The sequence below is a fragment of the Cibotium barometz genome, chromosome 27 (assembly GCF_041138505.1).
Source record: "Cibotium barometz isolate CiBa-2024 chromosome 27, ASM4113850v1, whole genome shotgun sequence".
Lineage (NCBI taxonomy): Eukaryota > Viridiplantae > Streptophyta > Polypodiopsida > Cyatheales > Cibotiaceae > Cibotium > Cibotium barometz.
In genome coordinates this window covers 54,930,155-54,955,723 of record NC_141072.1, presented here as the reverse complement: position 1 = coordinate 54,955,723, position 25,569 = coordinate 54,930,155, and the positions used below count along the sequence as shown (strand labels likewise).

The 25,569-nt window shown below is 41.3% G+C and overlaps 1 protein-coding gene across 4 annotated transcripts; it reads left to right on the top strand.

The window, feature by feature from the left end:
• Nucleotides 1-13,473: 13,473 nt before the first annotated feature.
• Nucleotides 13,474-23,623, top strand: LOC147623535 (pseudouridine-5'-phosphate glycosidase-like). Of its 4 annotated transcripts, none has more exons than XM_086821890.1 (7): nucleotides 13,474-13,679; nucleotides 17,857-17,967; nucleotides 18,056-18,176; nucleotides 18,305-18,415; nucleotides 18,521-18,603; nucleotides 23,310-23,369; nucleotides 23,495-23,623. In XM_086821890.1, the coding sequence occupies exons 2-7, from the start codon at nucleotides 17,896-17,898 to the stop codon at nucleotides 23,594-23,596; spliced, it is 549 nt and encodes a 182-aa protein (XP_086678016.1). In that variant the 5' UTR covers nucleotides 13,474-13,679; nucleotides 17,857-17,895; the 3' UTR covers nucleotides 23,597-23,623. The 4 variants fall into 4 exon arrangements, with proteins under 4 accessions (XP_086678016.1, XP_086678015.1, XP_086678014.1 ...); XM_086821889.1 differs by having other exon boundaries at nucleotides 13,475-13,751; XM_086821888.1 differs by lacking the exon at nucleotides 13,474-13,679 and adding an exon at nucleotides 13,690-13,848.
• Nucleotides 23,624-25,569: the final 1,946 nt, after the last annotated feature.

The following is a 25,569-nucleotide window of genomic DNA, read 5'->3' as shown; positions in this document are numbered from 1 at the left end:
TTAGACTCCTCACTCGAATCTGCTAAGTCTATCTCCTTAACTACCGTAGGACCATCGTAGACACCGCTACTCCCATTGGTAGGTGTTCGTTGGGCTTTTGTGTAGACCACTTTACGTTCCCCTGTAGTGAATGATTTGAAATGCTCGGGGGCGGGGTGTAAGTCTACTGGTTCTTGTTGTGCCAGGCTTTTTTCTTTCAATTCCGCTTCCTTTTGCTGCTGAGCCAACTCTTGGTTTTGTCGCCTTCTTGCAGTACGACTTAGTTTTGGCTTCTCTTCGATTTCTAATTGGGCGACGTCATGAGGTTGCGGAATACACCACATGACACTTTGGAGGTATTGTCCCCAATTATCCGCTATCTTCCGATGAGCGTCAATGGCTCCTACATAACTAAGCCATTCTGCAGTGGATCTCTCCTTATTTATTGCAGTTCGTACATTAGCTCGATAGCGTTGGCGCTTATGTCTCGTTTTCTTCTTACCAAGTTTTTGATTTTTGTTTCTATCAGATTCGGACTCACTTGGTCGATCTTCACTTTCGGATGAGCTGCAGGAGGCCACTGTCCTAGGCCTTGAGCACCTTGCTTCCACATTTGGGTGAATATTTGATTCATTTTCCCCATCAGGCTCAGGGTCAGTTTCTTCTTGAGATTCATACTCAGAGTTGCATTGGTCAGAGTCTTCGCTACTTTCACAGTGTCGGTGGAGTTTGCCACGTTCTCGCCATCAGGAGTCAAGTGCATAACACCTATCATGTTTATTGGCACTAACGGTGGCATATCTTGCCCCTCAGGTGTTACCCAACTTGTGCCTCTATTTCCCCATGTGTCTATGCTTGCCGCTAAGTGTACCCAATCCACGTTATCCGACTCAGTCATACCCGGTAGGACATCCATATAAGGAGAATCTTTCCCATCATCAGTCTCTTTTTTGCATGTATAGCAATACCTTAATGGGGCGGAGTGAATAGTGGTATCCGATTGATTATCAATGATAACCTTGCTTCCTAAAGGATGTGCACGACCATTCTCAAGATCAACTCGAATGACAGAGTCCTAGAATTGTAGGTAGACATGGTTTTTCGACCAGCCATGTACCATTTGTGCTTCCCTCATGAAAGGACGTCCTAAGATCATTTGATATGACATAGGATGCTTGGAGAAATCCATTACAATGAAGGTATGTTTTACCTTATATCCCAGGACCTTGATCTTAAGGTCCCTTAACATTCCAATAGGTTTAGCTATGGTTCCGTTTGCCATCTTAACCACTATGTTTGTGACTTCAAGGTGAGGTCTTCCCATAGATTCCCAACAGTTTTTAGTCACAATGCTCACGCCAGCACCACCATCAAGGATTCCCTTTAGAGTTAACCCCTTGGTAGTAATGGGGAGGGTTGCATTAGATTCGTCACCTTCAAAGTACTGTCCCAACTTGTTAACAGGTATTTCAACGCGACCAAGTTTTCATCTTGGTTGGGTTGTAGATCCCAATGTTCCTCCTCATCTTGAAGCGTGTCGGCTCTATCCATATTTGCAAATTGTGGTAGCCCCGCCTTTAGTTCTCCATTGAGAAATGCCCGAAGAGCTAAGAATAGCTCAGGATCTCCGTATAATTTGGATATGATCGTGGTTCTGATCTCGGAGGATGAAATCCATTAGCTTGGACACATTCAACGGTACTTTTCGAGACATCGCCCCTTGACTAGGGACTGGTGAAGATGGAATCACTTTCTCTTCGATGGGGTCAGGCATTCCCTCACTAAACATTCTTTCCAGCAAGAAGGGTGTTTGCCCACTTCCGGATGTCCTATCCTCACTTTCTTCCCGAATGATACTCGGTGTAGCTAACGGTTTATGGTTCCGGTGAGGCTGAACTTGCATAGGAAACACTGTGTCTGGAATTTTGATTTTTCTCTGAGGGTTTTTGGCCCACGTGGCTTGTCTTGGGGGGTCTCAGTCAGTTTGGGTGGTCGAGAGGGCATTAACTGACTTGGTTGTGGGGCCGAGGAAGTTTCCTTCTGTTTTCCCTTATTTATGTACTCGCTTGATTCTCCTTCATTGAGCTCCCGAGTGGGCTCCTCCCTTAAGGTAGTGGCTTTGGTCCCCATGGTTTCTATTGAATCAGAATCATCTTCAGGATCATTCATATACACGGGGTCGTCTCCTGTCCCTATGTTAGTCTTTAAACTAGGCTTGGAGCTCGTGGCATTAAGCGATCTCTTTCGTCGTGTTTTCTTTTTCTTTGCCTGAGCGATTGATGCAGTATCCCTCTCTTCAAGAATGTAGTTTTGATTTTGAAGCATTGACCATGTAACTACATTCGCGGGTACAACAGGTGTGGTTCCTCGTGCTTGGTTGGTGACCTCAACCAAATTCAATGGCGTAATCTTGGGTGCATTAGGATTATGTGGACATTGAGCGATCAAATGATCTATGCCACAACGATTACATGTAAGTACCGGCATTCCTGATGTGCCCCCTTGAATTGGTTGCATTTGAGTAGCGATCTTCTGTAGCCTATTAGGGCACTCCGCTACACGATGCGGTCCACCACAATCGTAGCATTGAAGAGGTGGTCTCCTCGCCAAGGTATTAAGGTTTTGCCCTCTTGTGGCGAGAGCAGCCGCTTGATATACAGGCTTAACTTGCCCGAAATGATCCTCCATGTAGTACTCGGGAATCATTTCAAACGTATCAATCCCATATGGAGCAGTGGGGTCTATCTCCTCTTCATAATTCCCACATGCACTATGTGACTCACAACCCATCTGGTTTACAGGGGTAATCCTTGGATGTGGAGGTTGTGGTCCTAGCACTGGCGGTGGTAACGGCACAGACTGGACTACATTCGGATTCCTTGGAACTATGTGCTGTGACGGTTGCTCGACAGGTTGTGCAGGCATCAGCGCGGGTACTTGAGGTGTGTTTGACCAGGCTAGTGGTGCCTGATTTGCCAACATTCGCTTAAGTACTAGGCAATCTTTAGATTGATGGCCATACTTACCACATGCATTGCAATTCCCATTGAATTTGACTCTGAATGTGGGACATTCACTCGTGCTATGTGGTCCTAAGCACGAACACCATTGTTGCTCTCTCCTTGGGTACATATGGCTATTCTGAGGAGCTCGATTACCCCTAAAGTATTCTTGGAGAGCCTTAGTAAGGTCGGTCACAGACATTTCAGATATCTTGGGCTCCTTGGCAATAGGTTTTACCGTCATTGGCTCGTGCCCAGATACTTGCGAACTAACGGATTTTGTTTCTGAAGACACCTTTTTACCTGCAATCATCAAGTTGTCTTCTAACTGGATTGCATTGGCAGTGACTGCTTCCCACATTGTAAGACCTCTAATGACTAGGCCATTATAAATGTCCTCGTGGCGCAATCCTCGGATGAATCTATCGAGGAGTTGGTTGTTATTGAAGCGTTCATCGGGAGTGCAGCGAGAATTTAGATGCTTCAATCGACTTATAAAGTCTCTCACTGACTCCCCTTCCTCGCGTTCAGCTTTTTGAAGTTGAGATGCTACCCCCCAAAGCACACCCTTGCGTATGTATTCTTTCAAGAACAATCTCTTGAGAGTGGGGTAGTGAGTGCGCTCTTCAACCCTTAAGGTTCGATACCAATCTCCGGCCTTCCCACTCAAGGTTAAGCCTAAGGCTTTACACTTATGCAACTCATTGTGCTCTTCCAAGGAATCACACACGTGTTCAAAGACTTCAATGTGCTTCCTAACATCCTCGTTACCACTAAAGTTTTGAGTGAGCTTAGCCACTTGTACTGCCTTGCTTCTAGGTTCTCTCTCAGGCATGCCCCGCATGTTTTTCGCAATGGATCGTCCGATCGTCTGAGCAAATGCTGTGAGATCACCTAAGTGAGCAGGCATAGTTGGTGGAGGCACTTCTGGGATAGCCTGGCTGATAGGAGTTGGCGTTGGTCTGAGTATGTTGGCAAATGACGTAGGATATGATATGTGACTAGGCCTAGCTCCCCTTGGATAATGGTTATGATAAGGTGGTCGTGGAGCATACGCCATTGGCATACTAAGAGGCGTAGGAGCTACATGAGCATGAGTAGCGATAGGTACATATGGTTGATAGGCACTGGCACGCACTGTTGTAGGTACTGTTCCACTAGGTAGCGGTGTTGTACTAACTACAGCGGTAACAGGTGCATTTTCCGCTATGCTCATCATTGGGGTAGGCATTGTGGATTCCTGAATGGAAAGTTGAGCCAAGGTTGGAAAGCTAAAGTTACTACTCGTGGGCTCAACCTATATTGAGACTCCAGGCGAAACAACATACGAAGGGTCTATGGGACTCACCGAGGGAGTCTCCAATTGTGATAGGGTTGGTTGTTTGGCCTTGCCCGTATCCAAAAATCTCATAGGGCCAGTGGAAACTAGGTTCACTCCCCTATTTTGCCTCTCAAATTGGATAATTCTATGAATGACCTCACATATCATTTGTTGTTGCTCTTCTAGATTAGTGGCGCTAGATGTAGATCGTAGGACTTCTAACCAGCCTACATGGTATGTGTAACCCGTGTATAGGTCAGTTAGAGTCTCTGTGTGTAGATCATATTCCCAATTTTCATTGAGAAATATCCCATCTAGACTTGGTGTGCCAAACGGTTCTCTTGAAGTGGACGCAATGTCACTTCTTATGGATTGGCTTCTAGGGACCTTTACTTTAGGAAGAGCATCGGAATGTGGTAGCTCAGTAGGGCCCTCATTAAATGAAGTGGGTAGAATATCCACATGGACACTCTTTGGGAGGGTAGGGTCTACATGAGATGTGAATGGCGAATCCACTACCCCACCCTCTTCATTTACTTCGCTTGTCGCATGTTCAGAGCGTATAGCTCTACTAAAGGTCTCTATTAGACAACTAAACATGCTAGATCCGGGTTGTGGGGCCCAACCTAGCATGTTTTGGCTTGTCTCCTCAGGGTTCTTAGTAGGGTGTCCTTCCATGGCTTCTGAGTCAGAGGACGAGTCACTATCCACTATTCGTGGATCTTGGGTTGCACTCCCTTGGGTTCCAGCCGAAGGCCAAGATGCTAACGTGGAGGGATGATGTGAGCCTGTGTAAACTGAAACACTTTCTAGTGGTTCAGGCTCTAGCACCCGACCAGAACGTAGATGCATGTGATGTGGGTACCCTACGTGCGTTGGTAACTACCCTTGAAACTCACACAAGTGGTTTCTTAGGTGTTTTGCACCCCGTTTTTACTTGTTTTTAGATTGTTTTTAACCCGTTTTTGACCCCCTTACTTATGGTCGAACCCGGGCTAGGGCGTGTGATAGCTCGAAACGAGCGTATCGTTTAAAGGGTCCTAGTGTGCTTTACAGCACCGTGTTCGCCTATCTAGAGCTCCTGTAGTCCTCAAAACAGTCCGTTTCCTTTGGGGGGAAGGGGCAAAAGCCTATTTGCTTGTGGAGGAAAGGGTGAGGGCTTTATCCCACATGCTCACTTTACTCCTTGGGGAGTGGGCTACATATAGGGCACGACTTCCCATAAGCTCTCACTTGAAAGAAAGCTATGGAGGCTCACTCTCCTATATATATATATCAAGAGACCGAGACCGGGGTCGTGGGACAATTGGGGATCTTTCTTTTCAATTTTTTTTTCTCCAATTAGAAAATCTTTCCTCTCCACACGTTTGGTTCTTTCTTTAAGAATAAAATTTAATTTTTTATTTTTTATTTTTTAATTTTTTTAAAATTTTTATTTTCTGTTTTTTTAAAGATAGGTTTTCTAGGGTTTCTTTAGGGTTCAACCTTGGCCGCGACGCAGTTCGCACACAGCACAGATCTGGGGATTCAGAAATCCCCCCCGCACTCAGATAACCAGATAACAGAATGCATGCCCACACGCGGAGTGGAAAAATAACAAAACAAACAGAAATGCAGAAGACAGATTGCAAAACACAGAAACACCTCAACAACAAACACACAGTCGCTTTCCTACAGTGCAGATTAAAAACTTCACGCAGCAGCCAAGCTGCAAACTGGAGCTTGGTGCAGGGCAACTCCCCGGCAGCGGCGCTAAAAATGGGCGCTTTTGCCGCACAAGTCGTAGCTGGGGACTTGCCAGACACCGTATGCGAGCCACGAATGGCTGCAAGCATACAACCAGGGAAGGAAGCTCAAACAGAATGCAAAGGGTGTGTCACTCACCGCTCAACCGCCGCCTTGAAGGATTACCGCGTCGTGGTCAAGAAGGAGCCGTCGTCGCCGCTCTACCGCCTCTCCGCCGCCGTGCCGCTACACAGTGCTCGATCGCTCTCTCACTCTCTCTCTCTCTCTTACACACACACACACACAGGAGAAGGAAACCAAAGAGATAAGGCAAGAGCACTCTTGTATTCACAACACATGAGAATGAGGATTTTAGGGTTACATTTGACTCTTATAGGTGACTTGGCCGTTCACACTTGGGCGCCCATACATGGCCGGCCGACCCTAACCCTTATCCTACTGATATTCAAGGTGCGCCTCTCATCGGCGATCACCCAATCCCTTCATCCTTAACATATGGTGCCAACAAGCCCGGCCCATGACTCAGAATATTTAAATTAATGACGTAAAACATAGTACGTCTCAATGTCCGTCAAGGTTAACATTATGGCATCATTGGCAACCAGAACGCTCACCACCTGTTCACTCACAGGGGCCTTTTCCATAGTTCCTAGCTCATAGTAACCGGCAATATATTCATATAACATAATGGAATCTCCGTGGAAGATCAGCAAGATCAACCCACAGATCCATATAAAAGAGCCATGGACTCATCCGTTGAGGACCAGCAAGGTCAATCAACCAGATCCATACCCGATTTCAGAAAACAACTCTTATTCCTTGTTCTAATATCTTCCACGATGCACGTGTGGGTATCGTCGGCGACCCAGAGCCCGAGCACCGTATGGTCAGCACCCTCTAGGATCCTTCGCAGGTGACCTAGCGCTTCACTCATAAGCCGCTTCCTTGGTCCCTCATCCACCATACCGGAAGCTCACCATTTAAATCGAACCAAGGCTGGTCAAGACCTCGATCGACCTTGCGACGCGAGATATCCTCATTTGACTCTCCGTTAGTAGTTGCAACTTTATTAGTTCGGTCTTCATGACCTTAATCCTCAAGACGGTCAAAATGCTTCCCCAGCATTCTTGACATAAAACAGTCATTTACAAACAGTCACAAAATACAATTTCTATAACGAACTCTTGTCTTTCCACATTATCCACTCTCGGACCACATTACTTATTCCACATTCCATTCAATGTGTACTCATTCTCATCCATTCACTCATATAGACTACACATTATTTCACATACACATTCACATTCATTATTCTACATACATATCCATGTTCGTACGTCCACATCATACATCCGATTTCACATTCATACATACGCATCTACATGCATACATCCACATCCACATTCATACATCCATACTTCCATTTCCACATCCACACATCCAGATTTACATTCATACATCCACATTCACATGCATACTTTCATTTTCACATCCACATTCATATACATACATCCACATATGTATCTACATCCATACATCCACATCCACATCTTCATTCATATTCATACATACACATCTACATGCATACATCCACATCCACACTTCTATTTCCACATCATTCACATTCATACATCCATTTTCACATTCATACATACGCATCTACATGCATACATCCACATCCACATCTTCATTCATATTCATACATACACATCTTCATTCATACATCCACATGCATACATCCACATCCACATCTTCATTCATATTCATACACATCTACATGCATACATCCACATCCACATTCATACATCCACACTTCCATTTCCACATCATTCACATTCATACATCCATTTCCACATTCATACATATGCATCTACATGCATACATCCACATCTACATTCATACATCCATACTTCCACTTCCACATCCACACATCCACATTCACATTCATACATCCACATCCACATCCACACATCCACATTCACATTCGCATCCATATCTACATTCATACATCCATATTACATCCATTCTCGCCTTAACACATCCCATATACATCTTATCACATCTCATACACCTCTTATCACATCCTATCACTTCCCATACGCATCTTATCACATCTTATCACATCTCATACACCTCTTATCACATCCTATCACTTCCCATACGCATCTTATCACATATTATCACATCTCATACACCTCTTATCACATTTCATGTCTTTTTATAGAATACAAGAGAATTCTTATATCTGATATAAGATTTCTCTACACATTTATTTATGCATAAATTCCATTTAAGGAGACTAACACTTTCGAATTAAAAAATAATCTTTTATGCATCTTCCTATGCATAAATTCATTTTAAATGAAAATGACACTTTTGAATTAAAATTCAATCTTTTATGCAACTTCCTATGCATAAACTCAATTTAGATGAGAATTGACACTTTTGAATTAAAAATCCATCTTTTATGCATCTTCCTATGCATAAATTCAATTTGGATGAGAATAACACTTTTGAATTGAAATTCTATTCTTTTATGCATCTTCCTATGCATAAATTCAATTTAGATGAGAATGATACTTTGAATTAAAAATCAAATTTTTATGCATCTTCTTATGCATAAATTCAATTTGGTAGGAATTACACTTTTTAGATAAAAGAATTTCTCTTATGTATCTAAGTTATGCATAAAATCCATTTATGATGAAAAATCACACTTTTAGTATATATATAAAAAGAATATCTTTTATGCATACCTCTATGCATGAAATCCAATATGATAAAAGTAACACTTTTACAATAAAATAATCAACTTTTATGAATACCTCTATGCATGAAATTCAATATGATAAAAGTAACACTTTTACAATAAAATAATCAACTTTTATGAATACCTCTATGCATGAAATTCAAATATGATAAAAGTCACACTTTTATAATAAAATAATCAACTTTTATGCATACCTCTATGCATGAAATTCAATTATGATAAAAGTCACACTTCTATAATAAAATAATCAACTTTTATGCATACCTCTATGCATGAAATTCAATTATGATAAAAGTCACACTTCTATAATAAAATAATCAACTTTTATGCATACCTCTATGCATGAAATTCAAATATGATAAAAGTCACACTTTTATAATAAAATAATCAACTTTTATGCATACCTCTATGCATGAAATTCAATTATGATAAAAGTCACACTTTTATAATAAAACAATCAACTTTTATGCATACCTCTATGCATGAAATTCAATTATGATAAAAGTCACACTTTTATAATAAAACAATCAACTTTTATGCATACCTCTATGCATGAAATCCAATTATGCATGAAATTCAATTATGATAAAAGTCACACTTTTATAATAAAATAATCAACTTTTATGCATACCTCTATGCATGAAATTCAAATATGATCAAAGTAACACTTTTATAATAAAATAATCAACTTTTATGCATACCTCTATGCATGAAATCCAATTATGATAAAAGAAACACTTTTATATTAAAATAATAATCTTTTATGCATACCTCTATGCATGAAATCTAAATATGATAAAAGAACACTTTTATATTAAAATAATAATCTTTTATGCATACCTCTATGCATGAAATCCAAATATGATAAAAGTAACACTTTTATAATAAAATAATCATCAATTATGCATAACATAAAAATCAATTTCTCCATGATTACAATAAAATTCTTTCAAATAATCTAGATGATAATTCTTAGAATATAGTAGGAAGTGCTTTGAATGAAATTATTTTATGTGTAATTTTTATAAAAATTTTACCATAGCTCCGCTACTGACTGATAAATCTCAATTTATTTTGAAGGATAAAGCTCATTAAGAGAATGATTAGAATGATCCCTAATTGGATCATTAACCCAATAATGGATTGAATCATCAATATTCATGAAATACATAAACTAAAAGCATAGAAAAAAGCATTAATTTGGCCTCAAGCATAGATCAATCTTGGATTAAGAAAAAGCTTTATGAAAAGCTTCATTTGGATTGAGAATGGATCATGAGTATGACCATTTCTTGAGTGAGAGAGAGAAATTACATAAAAACCATTAGAATTAAGCATAAATGAAAATTTATGTAATTCTTTACTATCATTAATCAATTAACTTCAATAGCATTCATCAAATTATGTAACTCTTCACTACCATTCATCAATTAACTTCAATAGCATTCAAAGACCATTCCAATTAAGCTTCTCAAGCTTGAGAGGGGTTGAGAAGAGAGAAGCATTGAGAAATTATAGAAAAGATCAAAATTCACCATTTACCTTACAAATTGCTTGATTCTTTGTTCACGGTAGAGGCCCCCAACCAATCAATTGGTTAAGTATGTTGATGGAGCCACCAATGGGGATTGAAGAAAGAGGGAAGCTCTAATTTCTTCAATTTGGAGAGAATTTTAGAGAATAGTAGAAATTAGCATTATTTCAGCATAACTCTAGTATAGTAAAATTCTTCTATTTTTTTCAAAGGACTCATGTTCTATTTATAGGAGAGGGAAGCTCTAACCAAAGCTAACTAAATTCTAGAATTTTCCAAATTCAGTTTGGTTGAATTTGGACTAGATTTGGACCTAGTTTGGTTACTTTTTGATTCGGTTTGGTTCCATTTTGATTTGATTTGGTTCAAGAGAGAGGAGAGATAAAAATATCACATTATTTTTGAGTTTAAAACTCATTCAAGCATGTGAATTAGACGCCTCATTGAAGGCCCTCCTTTTCCTTACAGATGTGTCAAAAATGGAATCATTATACCCAAAATATCTCATATTTTGATATTACTCATAGTTTCTTACTAATAAACCTTGTACATTTTCAACTCTTCATCTTATGTGAGTATTGAAGGGAATCCCTTCCTTACATAGGTGTCAAAATGGAATCCTTATACCCAAAATATCTCATATTTTTAATATTGCTCATAGTTTCTTACTAATAAACCTTGTACATAGTCAACTCTTCATCTTATGTGAGCATTTACTCATTTTTGGGTATCTTCTTTTACAAAATTGGATTTATCTCCCTCCCACACATGGATTGATCTTATTGGCCCAAAGGAACCTTAATTGGACCATAATCTAAAAATTTCTGAAAATCTAGACCCTTAGGCTAAGGTCCTTTATATCCATTTCCATTTAATTCCAATTGCACATTGGAAGTTCTTTTTTGAATTTCTGTTTTAGGGGAACTTATTTTAATAAGATGAGATAATTTTTTATCCAAAAATATTAAAAATATGAATATTCTCTCTCTAGAATATTTTCTCTCTCTAGGTTAAAACAGTTAGAAATAAGATCTTTTATATTTCTGAAGAGGGGATTGATTACAAGGAAAGATGCTGGACATTTTGAGAGGCTGGGGAGGAATCTTACAAGTTTCCTTGCCAGAATGTACTTCAATATTTTCCTAAAAATTGTAATGCTTTTCCGTAGAAGAGGTCCTACATATACTACCCACAATATAAAACCCATCTAGTAATCCTAATGCCTCTTTGATGAAGAGGAGCTTAAGATTGTCATCTAGCCTATAGGGGTCTAGCATTATATAAACATACCATGGATTAGCATCATACAATCCATGAACTTCCCATTTCGGGCTGGGTTGTTATACATGGTATTCAGGATCACCGAATTGTGGAACCTCGTCAAAAAATAACGTATCTAACAATTTATTATTTTCATAGATCACCTTTAAAATATCTAATGATGGATCTATGCATAAAACGTAAACAAAACTTTATATTAAATAACAATCATGATTTTTTTTAAGTGGGTGAGAGAGAGAGAGTAGAAAGGAAAGGAGTGAGAGAGACAGAGGCAGTATATATAAAAAAAACATTAAAATTACAAACAATTCAAATACATTAAAAAACCTTCTAGCACCAATGGTCACAATCACAAATGAAAGACACACCCTAACAAAAGGATAAAAACCTTATATCAACTTAGCTATACTATTCATCATGAAAATAAGCATCACATGTATGATCATGAAAATAAAACCCATATTTAATTTTTAATGAGTTTATGCTTCGGGATACATTTAATTACTTTGTCAAATACCCGTCTTACTTGATCTTGGTTTCTATAAACCTTATAATCTATTTCATAAAAATCTATTAAACCTAGATTTTATTTAATATACATAAGGTCTATATTTTCATCTAATTTTTTTAAAGCCCTAGATGTATAATACTTATGGGATATCTATCATCCCATCCAATAGCTTCGACACTCCATGATGGCATAACCCATCCCTATAAAAGAAATGGTGCTCGAATGCTTTAGCCAATTTCACCCTTTCCTCATAGGAAAGAGTGCTCCGTATGTGCTCAAAATATATGCAAGTCACCTCTTCCATCTATGTCATACAAACATACATACATATACAATAAGATGTACGACATATGTATGTAGATGTGATATGTGTATGTATGCAACAACATATATATAAACACATGCGATTTCAAAAAAGAAACATAAAAATTAAAAAGTAATGTATATGTTAAAAAACATAATACTCTCTCTCACTCATATGCTCTCAAAGAATTTTATAAAATGAAAAAAAAACTATACTAAAAAACATTTCTCTCTCTCTCTCTCTCTCTCTCTCTCTCTCTCTCTCTCTCGTGCGTTTAGATACTCTAGAGTGCAAGAAACTTTGAGATTAGGAATCAATGATGATGGGTGGATTGTTTAGGTCAGAATTAGTAATCGTGTATTTATATTTAAAAAGACACACACATGTGTATAAGTACATAGAATAATCTCTCTCTCTCTCTCTCTCTCTCACACACACACACACATTATGTATGAGTGTTTATATATGTATATATGTATGTGATGTATGCATACACTACTTGTATATGATTCCCACATAAACACGCACATACACTACTCTTTCTTTCTCACTTTCTTTCTCACACACACATGGTATTAATAATTGTGTATTCATATAAATAGTGAATGGATGTAGGTTTATATAATTTATAAATAAATACACACACACACACACACACACACACACACACACACACACATATCTATATCTAGGTTGAAGGTAAATTTTGAACAAGGGGCCCTAGCTATACACACACACATATAACTATATCTAGGTTGAAGGCAAATTTTGGACTAGTGGCCCTAGCTACACACACACACACACACACACACACACACATGTGGATGCACATATACACACACATATATAAATGCACATACACACACACACACACACATTCCAGATAGCTTTGGTTTTAAACCAACATTTTTGTTTATGATAATCAATGCCTAAAGACTTGAATTTTTAGAATTTTACTTATGAATATACTGATAAATTTATTAGATCTCAAGGCCTTGTAATGGGGTGCTATGGTTGGTCTAAATCAAATCAATTTTGGCATGGGATTAATTTAATGCACTGCATGCTAGAGCACGTTTACACACACAATGACACACTTTTCTTGCATGAATAATTTGTGGAGGTAAAATGCCCTATTAGTAGCTGCTTGGCAATTTCTATTTATGGGTGGGCTATGCAACTCTATGGATTGCTTGGCGGGACCTGGCGATGGAGCTTTGCGAAATATATGGTGATGGATTCTCATTAATAACCTGTGCCATCGGTTCATGGTGGAGAGTATAAAATGGCCACCACTGTTTGTGTGAGTTTACAATACTCACTTAGCCTTTGTGGGTTTTAAGGGTTCTTTTACCATGGCACTGGTTTTGGTTTCTACTGTCGGATCTTCTTCCTCTCAGGTATTTTTGCTTGGGGCATGATGCTGGCTTTGCCTTATGGTCTTGGATAGTTTATGAATCCTATCAAGTTTTTACGCTTGTGAATCCCATTTAATATTTATGGTTATGAAATATACACACTGTAGGTATTGCTCCATCTTAGCCATTGAGACATGGGATTTTTTATAAACTATAAAACCTACATGCATAATGCTTTTAATTAGGATTTGGGCATAACATGGCTGCACATGCATGATGTTGAAGGTGATATTCACAAATAGTGTGAATAGTGATAAACATATTGTATTTTTTATATGTTAGGCTTTTATAATAAATTTATTGTGGAATCGTTTAATTCTTAATTCTATAAGTAATTCTGGATTACATTAGTAATATGGGTTATAACCTGAAGTAACCTTTTAGAGTTTTTTCTAGCTATTAGAAATGGATTGAAATTGTCTGTACGGTCCGAATCATTAACCAAGCTTTATTAACCAAGCTGTTTGTTTGGGAAGATTAGGCTAAACTTCTTTGTGCAAATGTTCTAACTGTGGTGGGTTCATGGATTAGATTTTTGCTAATTTTTGAAGATTTTACTGTTTGTATATGCTCTGAATATTAGATAACATATTATTATGTAACTGCCCATGGGATTTGCTTAGTTGGTTACTGAGACCAGACAGTTTGGTGTATCCTTTGGAGTTGTGTTTTGAATCTCATCAAGCATACGATTAGTGACGGTTTGTAGGATCTACTATTTGGTATATATAGATTTGCTCCTATTACATGACAGCAAGTGAATTAATAGCATATGGATTTGGGCCCCAAACTTGTTTGGGTCTTCGGACATTTTGTATTTCTTGCCAGCTATGGTTATTTGCTTCAGTGGCCTTTGCTAATTGGCTCGATAATATGTATGTTGATTGACGAACTAGAGTACTAATGGCTTGCATGGGCATGGGCATGGAGATGAGGGCACATGTGTCTATCCACTCTATGGTTTGCTATTCATTTCTTATGGAAGATTACATTATAGCTTTACGGGTGATTTATCCGAATTATGGACTTGTGACTGGATTATTTGGGGACTAATTGACCCAACTCTAGCTTAAACTTTGGGATACTTGAGTGATATCTATAACATGTGGTAGGGCCTAAAACACTGTAAAACACACATAGGCAAACGATTTATTTTTCTGTGTTGGATGGATGCAAGTAACAGGTTCTACCCTCTCAAATATCTTGCAGTCTAAGCTTTTTGAAACATGGTGTACTAATGGAGATACTGTCTCTCTCAATACTAATAACATGATTATTGTAGCTATACTTTTGGTTTTTTAATCATGTTAAACTTTTCAGTTATCAAGACTGGTGTGGTTCCTAAATACTTTGGGTTTGGCTATGGATATGTTATTTGTATTTAAAAAAAAAACACCCACACACACACACTCCTCCTTATGCCTTTACACAAATGTTTTGTATAAAGGTTTGCTTACGACTTTATACAAATGTTTCGTATAGAGGTTTGTTGCTAGGATAGAATTCCTAGAAATTGCATTCTTTTGTTATTTTTAGTACAGCTAGATATGATGTTTTCCTAAGTATCTCTTGAAGAAATGCTTGGATAACCCTTTTATTTTTTGACTTTTACCAAAGCAAACAACTAGCTTTATTTATTATACAAATTGCTTTATCTATTGATGACCACACTAACTAAGTGTGGGATTCTCTTTTTGACTTCATATAGGTTATTTCCTCACCGGCCAATTCATTAACCAACTAATTAGCTCTCTGTTGCACAACATAATTATTCATGGTAATGTCTATGGATCATGTGGGAAACTAAATATACGCTCTCCTTGCATGGTTTATGAGAGTTGCAAACATCGTTATCCTCGAAAGTTTTCTCACGCTACTATCGCTCATTGATGACAATGGATATCCAACTTACATGCGGCGAGACGATGGTATTTTCATATAAGTAAAGGATCATAGGGTGGATAGTTGATGGATTGTTCCATATAATCCTTTTCTCTCTATGAGATACAAAGCCCATATTAACATAGAAGTATGCTCTACCATTATTACTATTGTGAAATATTTGTATAACTATATATACAAAGGATATGATAGAGCTATTATATAGTTGCAAGATGCATATGGGGTTATTGATGAGGTTAGTCAATATTTGGATGCACAGTATGTGTCTGTGTTAGTCAATATTTGGATGCACAGTATGTGTCTGTGTTAGAGGAAAGTTGGTGCTTATACCAATATAATTTGTTACTTGTATGATGAAAAACCAGATATACAAAGGTTGCATGTTCATCTTCCGATGAAAAATCATGTTATATTCAATGTCGATGATGATTTGCGTGATGTAAACCAAAGAACTACTCACTGAATGGTTCAAAGGTAATCAATTGCATGCAGATGCAAATAGCTTACTATATGTTGATTTTCCTTGTAAGTGGGTGTGGAATACAGATTCTCGATCATGGACTAAAAGAAAAAGGAAAAATATTATTAGACGTATGTATTATGTTAGTCCAAGTGCAACTTATGTATGTTACTCATAGTGTGTAAAGGTTGCAACTATTTTGAGGATGTATGAACAGTGAATGGACATTTGTATCCTTGTTTCAAGGCTGCATGTGTGAAGCCAGAGGAGCGCTAGAGAGTGATGAGGAGTGGTATATGTGTCTTCAAAAAGTTACATTTCAGAAAACAGAATTCTAACTGCGTTAACTTTTTATCATTATTGTGGTATTTTGTGAGCCTATATCTCCCGGACAACTTTGGAATAAATTCTCCACCAAACCTTCAGATGACTTTTTTCTTGGCTTGTAGAGAAGATGTGCTGACGTTGGTTTTTATCATTCTATAGCGAAGAATTAAGCTCTCTTACACATGCAAGACCTCTTAAAATAATATGAAAAATGTCTACATGATTTTGGGTCTTCCTGATAGATCAAGTGTTGCTACAGTCAACAATGGTTTGTTGATGGAAGAGATGATATTTGATTTTGTTCAACAAGCTGATTTGGCTCTTTCACTAGAAAGGAGTCTTAATAATTGTCAATCAAGAGCATTTGATACCATCGTTGAGGCCATTTATTTGAACAATGGTGGTGTTTTTTTCCTTGATGAATCAGGTGGATCAGGCAAAACATATCTTTATCATGCCTTGCTATCCTAATTACATGGAGAGAATCAAGTTCCTTTGACATGTGTGCCTTCTAAAATAGATGCATTGTTACTTTCAAATGGACGTGCTGCACACTCCGTTATTGGTTCTTAATGCTTCTAGCACGTGTAGTATTAAAGTTGCTGTGTTGAGTAGATTGCCCCCGCCTCTGATCTGATGATGTTGGCACTCGCTTCTTATTATGATTTCCCTTGCTATAAATTACATATACACACGTACATGCATACATACATACAAACACAACATACATATGTGTATTCTTACAAACATCTATACATGTACTTAGATACATATATATATTTATGTGTGTATACACAAATATACATACATACGTATATACATACTGAGATGCATAATCACCTACATAGGTATTTATATGCATGCACACATGCATATTTGCATGTATACATGTACTCATATTTTTACACACACACATACATCTACATACTTATATAGGTATATACACATACATACATACATACATACTACATATATAGGTATATACACACATACATACTACATATATAGGTATACATACATACATACATACAACTTGACTAGTAAACGGCACTGAACAAGGGAGTAGGAAGACAAAGAAGACATAAGTAGCTTCCAACTGACCTTGCAGCCAGCTTCCATGAAGTTTTTCGACAGTAAATTCACGGAACTTTACCAATAAGCTATCAATGAAGGAGGATGTGTGCAAAGATACATATATATGTATATACACATATACTTATATACATGCATGCATGCATACATACATAAATACACATACATACATATTGATCATAACCTAGACTCTGTTCTTGTAATGACAGTGTAATTGTAGCATTGTCACACGCTAACTTACACCGATCATGGGTTCTACTATCAAATCTCGGCTTGCAACTATACACAATCATCTCACTTCCTCTTCAACTCCACTTGTTGTAAGTGTTGCTTTTTTGCTTGGCCATTTTTTCAAAACCAGTGTTAAGTTTCAAAATGACAAGTATTTGAGGAATCTTGTTTTTGCAGAAAAGCATGGACCTTGTAAAGGTAGCAGATAAGCTGGGATTCAAGATCGAGCCAAGCGTGCGCCACGCCCTTGATGGATTATCTCCTGTGGTTGCCCTTGAATCAACAATCATCACACATGGTAGGCAAAAAAAAGTAATAAATTCTTTATTTCTCTTGACTTAACAGGCATCTTAGCTGATCCTTAGAATACCAGCAGCGCTTTCTTCAAAGAAATAATTTCAAAAAAGCTATGTCTTTTACTTCTAGGAATGCCATACCCACAAAATCTCCAAACTGCCAAGGAAGTTGAGAATATCATCAGAGGAAATGGGGCAGTTCCTGCAACTATTGCCATAATTAGAGGTGTGCCATGCATAGGTAAGCACAGATTCTCTAAATTAGAGGCCTGTTTTTTGGCTCTTGTGGATGCATCATGGTATGCATGTGCATGATTGAACTCTTTTTATTTTGCTATCTAGCTAGGTTTATCTGCCAGGGAGTTAGAAGAGCTGGCTCAGAATGGGTCAAGCTTCACAAAGACAGCTCAAAGAGACATCTCTTATGTGGTATGTTGCTCATAAGTTTTCAGTGTCATTTTCCACGGTTGTGTATGTAGCAATCACAACGATACTTTACTGGGTCCATTCCTTGCTGGTCAGCCACCTTCAAGCCTGGCAGGGTTCAATAAATGCTTCAGAAATGTTGGTGAATTTGTGGTTTAGAAACTTCAAGGAAGCTGGCTGTAGGTCAGTGCTGACATCTAGTGAAATGAGTAGGATGGATTAAATGGTTGTTAATTTAGGCTCTAGAGAGATAGAGGTTGATATAGAGATTAAACATGCGGGAAGGTTTTATATACAGTAAGGTATTACTAGCTTTATTGAATTAATTATAGGAAAATACAGCTTGGTTTGGCTTTCAAAAAGCACATGGGTTGGTGTGTCGGAGGAGACTTCAACATGCTTGAGGACCCGGCTGATAGGGTGGGAGGCAGTCATGTTACAGTGCACGGCACGGAGCTTGCAGCTTGGGAGCGATTTTGCATGACACTGCGGATCACTGATGCATGGCAGCATGAGGCTTTCTCTCGCTCTCAGGACGGTCTTAGTTTTTCTCGGTCGGATCGCAGGCAGGGAGGGACTAATCTATCAACGGATTGATCGCTTCTATGTGGGCGACAGGTTCGGGGAGCATGGGGGCTCCGTTGGCATTCTCGCTGGCACCTCTTTTTCAGGCCATGCGCCAGTTATTTTGACACTTGAGGAGAGGACACGGGAGACCAGCTTGCAGTTGAGGATCCCAGAGAGGATACTTATAGATCCCAGTCTTTTTGAGGACATTGAGAGGATATGGCATGATAGCTAGAGCTCTGACCTGGATGCAGCAGGCCAGTGTGCCCAGGGACTCATCGAGCTAAACTCTTTTTTGCACGCTGTAGCCTTGACACGGCTAGGAGAGACACGACAGCGGGAGCGTCGCTTGAGACGTAGCCTTGCTTCGCTCCAGCGCCTTCAGGAGCAGCAGCCTACATGTGAGTGGGTGGCGTCCCAGCTGAGCCAGGCACGCCAGGAGGTTAGAGAGGTAGAGGAGTAGAGACATGAGTTCTACTATCATTGCCAGGCCTCCCAGTGGACGCAGCTTGGTGATAGAGTGACTGGGGAGTTCTTTGAGATTACCGGACCCACTCCATGCTCGAGCAGGTGTATGCCAGCTCAGGAGACAGGACGGATCGTTAGCCACTGAGCCCGGGGAGATTAGAGCCATTGCCACTGAGTTCTATAGAGACCTGCTCTCAGGGGAGCCAGCCACGGAGGCACGTGATGCTTGCAGACAGACTGTGTGGGCCCATGTGCAGAGGAGGGTCACAGATCGTATGCGCACAGTTTTGGGTGAGCCTCTTTCAGAGGATAAGCTTGTTGTGGCTTTGAGGGTCCTTCCGTGCCATAGTTGCCCTGGGGAGGATGGATTGACGCCTGCCTTTTTTATGCGCTATTGGGACCTTTTGGGGCCAAGCCTCCGCAGGGGCTTTCAGTATGTTTTGGACACTGGGGTGATGCCACAGAGCTTTTCAGAGGGCTTGTTCTTTCTTATCCCCAAGGAGGAGGGAGTGTCTGATGATATTCGGCATTGGAGACCTATTACGATCCTCAATACTGTCTACAAGGTCCTGGCAAAGGCCTTGAGTTTGAGGATCCAGCCCTTCCTTGGGGAGCTGATTCATGCTACCCAGACAGGATTCTTCAAGGAGCGCAGTATCCTTGACAACATTTTCACATTCTGGGAGGCGACGGCCCGAGAGCTAGATTTCTCGGTGAGGACCTGGTCGTGATGCTTCTCGATTTTGAGAAGGCATACGATAGAGTCGATCGGGGTTTCCTAGAGGGCACTATGCTTCGCCTGGGTTTTGAGCCAGTCTGGATTCGAGGAGTGGCGGTTGTATATTCCACAGCTCGTAGCCAGGTGTTGATGGCAGGAGGACGGGAGCCGAGTTTTGAGTTGATGAGATCAGTCCGTCAGGGGTGCCCTCTTGCCCCGTTTCTTTTTCTCTCCTTTGCTAAGGCTATGAGCATGTATCTGACAGCAGAGGAGGTTGGTTTGAGAGAACTCCAGCTCCCAGTCCGGGGTGAGGACCTGTTCGATTATGAGTTTGCTGATGACACGGGATTGTTTTTGCATGGCCAGGAGGCCAATCTTCAGAGGGCAGAGCAGTCGCTACAGGTTTTTGGTGCAGCTTCGGGAGCATTGATCAATTGACGCAAGACAGTGGCCTTTTGGATCAGTAGCGCTCCCGCTCCAGCATGGAGCCCAGACCCGGGTTTTAGATGGATTCCTCCTGGCACAGCAGTGCGGTATTTGGGATGCCAGATTAGACTTGATTTGTCACCTGAGCAGCAGATCCCTCCGCTTCTTCTGAGCATTCTGGAGTACAGCTCGGCTATCCTTGGCTGGGAGGGTGGTGGTGACAAATCAGGTGCTTTTAGCGACCATGTGGTACATCACGTCTTGCTGGATCTTCTCGAGCTCTAGCATCAGCCAGGTACAGACGCTGATCAGGAACTTTCTTTGGTCTGGGCGGGATGGTCAGCCAGCCTGGGCTAAGGTTGCTTGGGCAGTTATTACTCTTCCGCAGGCCCAAGGGGGCTTGGGCATTATAGATCCAGTTGATTAGAGTAGAGCCCTATTGGGGAAGCTTATTGTTCGGGGGCTGCTTCTAAGCGCTGAGCCTTGGAAGGAGCTTCTTTTTCAGCGCGACTGCAGGCTAGGGCTCCCCCAGTAGGGGGCACTTGGGCACCAGAGATACGATGGATCTTCATAGAGATGAGGAGGACAGGCCTCAGTAGAGGATGGGAGGACAGATTTGCCTTGAGTATCCTATGAGCTTGGGAGCTGCTGAGACCGGGGCTTTCTCAGAGACCTCCTACTTGTGATGAGGAGTGGGCCAGACAGCCGCTCATCTGGACCCCCGCGGTACACATTGAGCAGGGTCATATGCTGGGTTCTCGGCCGCGTCTAGCCTGGGACCATTGGCGGCAGGCCCAGCACGCAGTTTTGGAGACTGGCAGGCCTTCTGCAGTCTCCTAGAGGAGGTCCAGGTGGAAAGGCTGAGTCACTTCAGAGGGGGGCTGAATATGAGGGATGACATTCAGGAGGAATTCACTGAGGAGTGGTTCACGCCTTTCGAGCCAACGGCCCCACGGTGGATGGGAGCCTTTACACAGTTGGAGATCCTGATTGCTGTCAGAGCTTGCACTGAGGATGGTAGATGCCTCTACTATGAGATCCAGGATGAGGGTAGACTTCAGAGAGTGGAGGCGGAGTCGCCTTTGGTTGTAGAGTGCATCTTTCAGAGGATACGGGTAGTGGCCGCCGCTTTCCGGAAGTGGCATATTGATCCAGACCCTGCAGATGTGGACTCTGATTGGCGCATATGGGCATATACTGCGCGCCGCTTGGCCCGGCTCCAGTGGGACCCTGGCGAGTACGAGTGGCATGATCCTTATGCGTCCCCCGAGGCCACAGAGATCACCTTTTTCCAGTATACTGTTCGGTTGGGGAGGCATATTTTGACTGCGAGGAGGATGGTCTCTCCAGCTGCATCGGAGCATTGGCGGCTACAGGGACTCTCACAGGAGTTCCTGGAGGATTTTTGGACTAGGCTCTGGGCTAGTCGACAGGCACGCAGGATCTCGACTTTCCAGTGGTTGGTTGCCCACAGGGGCTTTGGCACCTGGTTTGTCTACGGTGGTCTTCCGGCGGCCTGCGTCCGATGCGGCCATCCATTGGAGACACAGAGACACTGCCTATGATGGGACTGTCCACAGGCGTAGCAGATTTGGCTGAGGATGCTGCGCATTTTGGCCCCCCTCTCTCCAGAGGGCATGTATACGTGGGGTGCCGCTGCTTGGTCGACTTCGTCAGGGCCTGCTCTGGGATACGAGATGGAGCAGGACAGCCAGGCCATCAGATTCATTAGGGGCCAGCCTCGCCTTGTTCCTTCACCGGATTTCTCGTCCGCCGGCTGGACACAGGAGAGGGATCTACGGTGGGAGCTCCTCCGCAGCCTCACCATCTGGTTCACCTGGACAGCCCGGTGTTTCAGGGCCTTTGAGGGGAGACTGGAGCCACCAGCAGAGACTATTCGGGGGATTTGGCAGGAGTTGATCCACACCCTGCGAGGACAGTATGACCGCATCCGGGGCGACTCGGATGCGGCGATCTTGCGGCGCCAGGCCTTTAACACCACTTGGCGCAGCGGCCCCTTCTATGCACTACACGCGGGTACCCCCCGCTGGCATTACAGGCCACTTGTTTGGCTTTTCCCCCCTCCTATTGTATGATATAGCCCCCAGTTATTTGTACTGATATTTGTACCTTTTTGCACCTAGGGAGAGTCTCCCTAGCTGCCTTGATTGGATCTCTGCTCTGCCTTCTTATGAGCAGGAGAGTTTTTTGTAGCCCAGCGGGCGTTTTTTATAACTAATGAAAGGATCTTTTCTCCGGGAAAAAAAAGAAAAAAAAGCATGTGGCTGTTTGTAGTCTACCTGACCTGACTTCTGCATGGCACTACTGCCTATTTAAGGAGTTTGTCCAAGATATGCATCCATGAGGATGGCCAAGTGAGGCGAGTATTTATGCAATTGTTTAGAGTAGTTTTCTGGTTACTTTACGAGGAGAGTAATAAAAAAGAAGGCACAATTTTTTATATATGCTCTTATATCTAGCTATACAACATTGAAATTTTAACTCAAAACTTGTGTGATGCATCATGCAGGTTGCAAGGAGAGGGAATGGGGCTACCACTGTTTCAGCCACCATGTTTTTTGCCGCTAAGGTTATTTCCACATAGGCTCTTCTATTTGTAAATATAATGCTATAGACATGCAATGTGTATGTGTGCATAAGTTTCTTCAGAATTGTCATATATTTGAAGCCTTGACTCAATTGGATTGCATTTAGGTTGGCATTCATGTTTTTGTTACTGGAGGTATCGGAGGAGTGCATCGAGGAGGTGAAAGTAGTAAGTATCACACGTTTCTTCCTCCTGTTTTGTATGATTAGATAATCTCTTTTTAAGAGTCAATATGCTTGTCCAATGGCCTTCCTCGATAGGCATGTATTCAAACAAGGTTGAAAGAGTACTGAATTGCAGATCATTCAGAAGCTGCCTTGTGTGTGTGTGGGTGTGTGTGTTCTAGCCTACTCAGGGACCACCACTCAATCTAGTGGATAATCAGACAGTCCCCTCTCATACAAATATTCAAAGCAAACAGTCAAGTATTTTACTTGAGTAAACCCTGCTAAGTACTCATTATTGAAGAACTAAAACATCATTATTGTAAAATTTACAACATCAAAATTCGAAACATAAAAACCAGACAACTCCCAAAGGTAAGATCTGGTACCTGCCATCCACTAAACAGCATAATGTTAGTGTGCATGTGTTATGGGACTGCAGGTGTCAGAGATCCTACCTACTTGTTTTCGGTGTCCCCAGGAGTTCAATCTCGGGACAATCAAGGTGGCTAGTAGTACTCATCAATGAGTTAGGTTTTGACACATGGAAGGGGTATTGGTCCCATGCAATATTAGACTTGTCCCTAGCTTTTTGTATATTAGTTACACCTTTAATAGGGTATCTGCAGATACCACAGCATATAACAATTTAAAAGAAATGTGCGCCCTTGCATGTGGGATACTTGTATTCCTTATGAATGTTCAAGCCATGGTTTTGGCAAGACACTTGTTAGGCATATAATATTCAGGAATTGATTTTTAGTTTGACACAACAATGTTACATGCATTAGTCCGGACTCCCCAGATGCATTTGTCAAGACATATGTATCAGTGGCTGCAGCTCCTCTCTAAACAATACTGCAACTCCTACTGAGCCCCGTCCTCTATGCTCTGAACGAGTCTCCTGTCTACAAGCTGTCTCCCATCGGTATCCACCATGGACTGTCCAGGAGCCTGATGCTTCTCACAGTAGAAGATGATGTCCCTCCCAGTGAAACTATTCTCAAAAGCCCCTACATCAAGGCGTAGAGATCCATTACAATTCCAAGTAGCAACTTTGAGTGTAGTCCCATAGGTCTCGCGCCGTCATGAAGACCGCCTCTCCATAATCACCACTCTACCATCTCTATAGAAGGCCACTTTCCCTTTCTCTCGGGTTGCCCTTATCTCGGGCATAACTTCTTTCATGTGGGCAAGTTGCGAGAGTGTGAGGTCATCTCCAAGAAATATTCCCGTCTTCTTGAGTGTAGGACGTCTCTTCAAGAAGTCCTTCGCTTCCATGGAGGGGAAACGAATGATAAGTGCTCTCTCCTTAGAAGATTCGCCACTACCTTCTCTCTTCTTTCCCACTCTCCATGCCTTTGTGTGCGTGGCTTCAATGCCCATCATAGAGAAGAGCTCCTTGGTTTCCCCTTCCGCATCATCACGGTCTTTTAGACCGGACACTCGTACATGTAAGGCCCGGGTCTTCCTCCTTTGCTCCTCTTCAAGGGTCATGTTGATGATGGTGGGAGTGGGGATGGGTGGCGATTCTTTACCTTTCCCTTTCTTGGCGACCTCGATCCATTTCTCCGCCTCGTCCATCTTCTTTTGTGTCTTTGTGATCACCTCCACCCATGAAGATGTCTTCTCTTTATGTTGCTCCTCCTCGTCTCGAATGATCCTCATTTGTTCCTTGATGGTATTCAGCTCTTCAATAAAGGAGGGCTGAAATTTTCCATCTTCAAGCTTGCCTTTTGAAATGGCTTCCAACTCCTTTTTGAGGGCTGAGATTTCAGCCGCTTGACTTTTAGCATGCAATTTGGCCTCCACTAGTTCCTCCTTTAAGGCTGAAATTTCAGCCTCTTGTTTGGATGTCTCTTCGAGCTCTTGGATTTTGTCAAATCCCTTCTCGAGTTTGGAGAGGTGGTTTATGATTGTTGTAACGGAAGAGTCGACCATCTTCTTGTTTTCTTTGATAATTGTGCTGAGCTTGTCCTCCACCTTCAGGAGCTCCTCTTTAACTCCGGTCTCGGCCA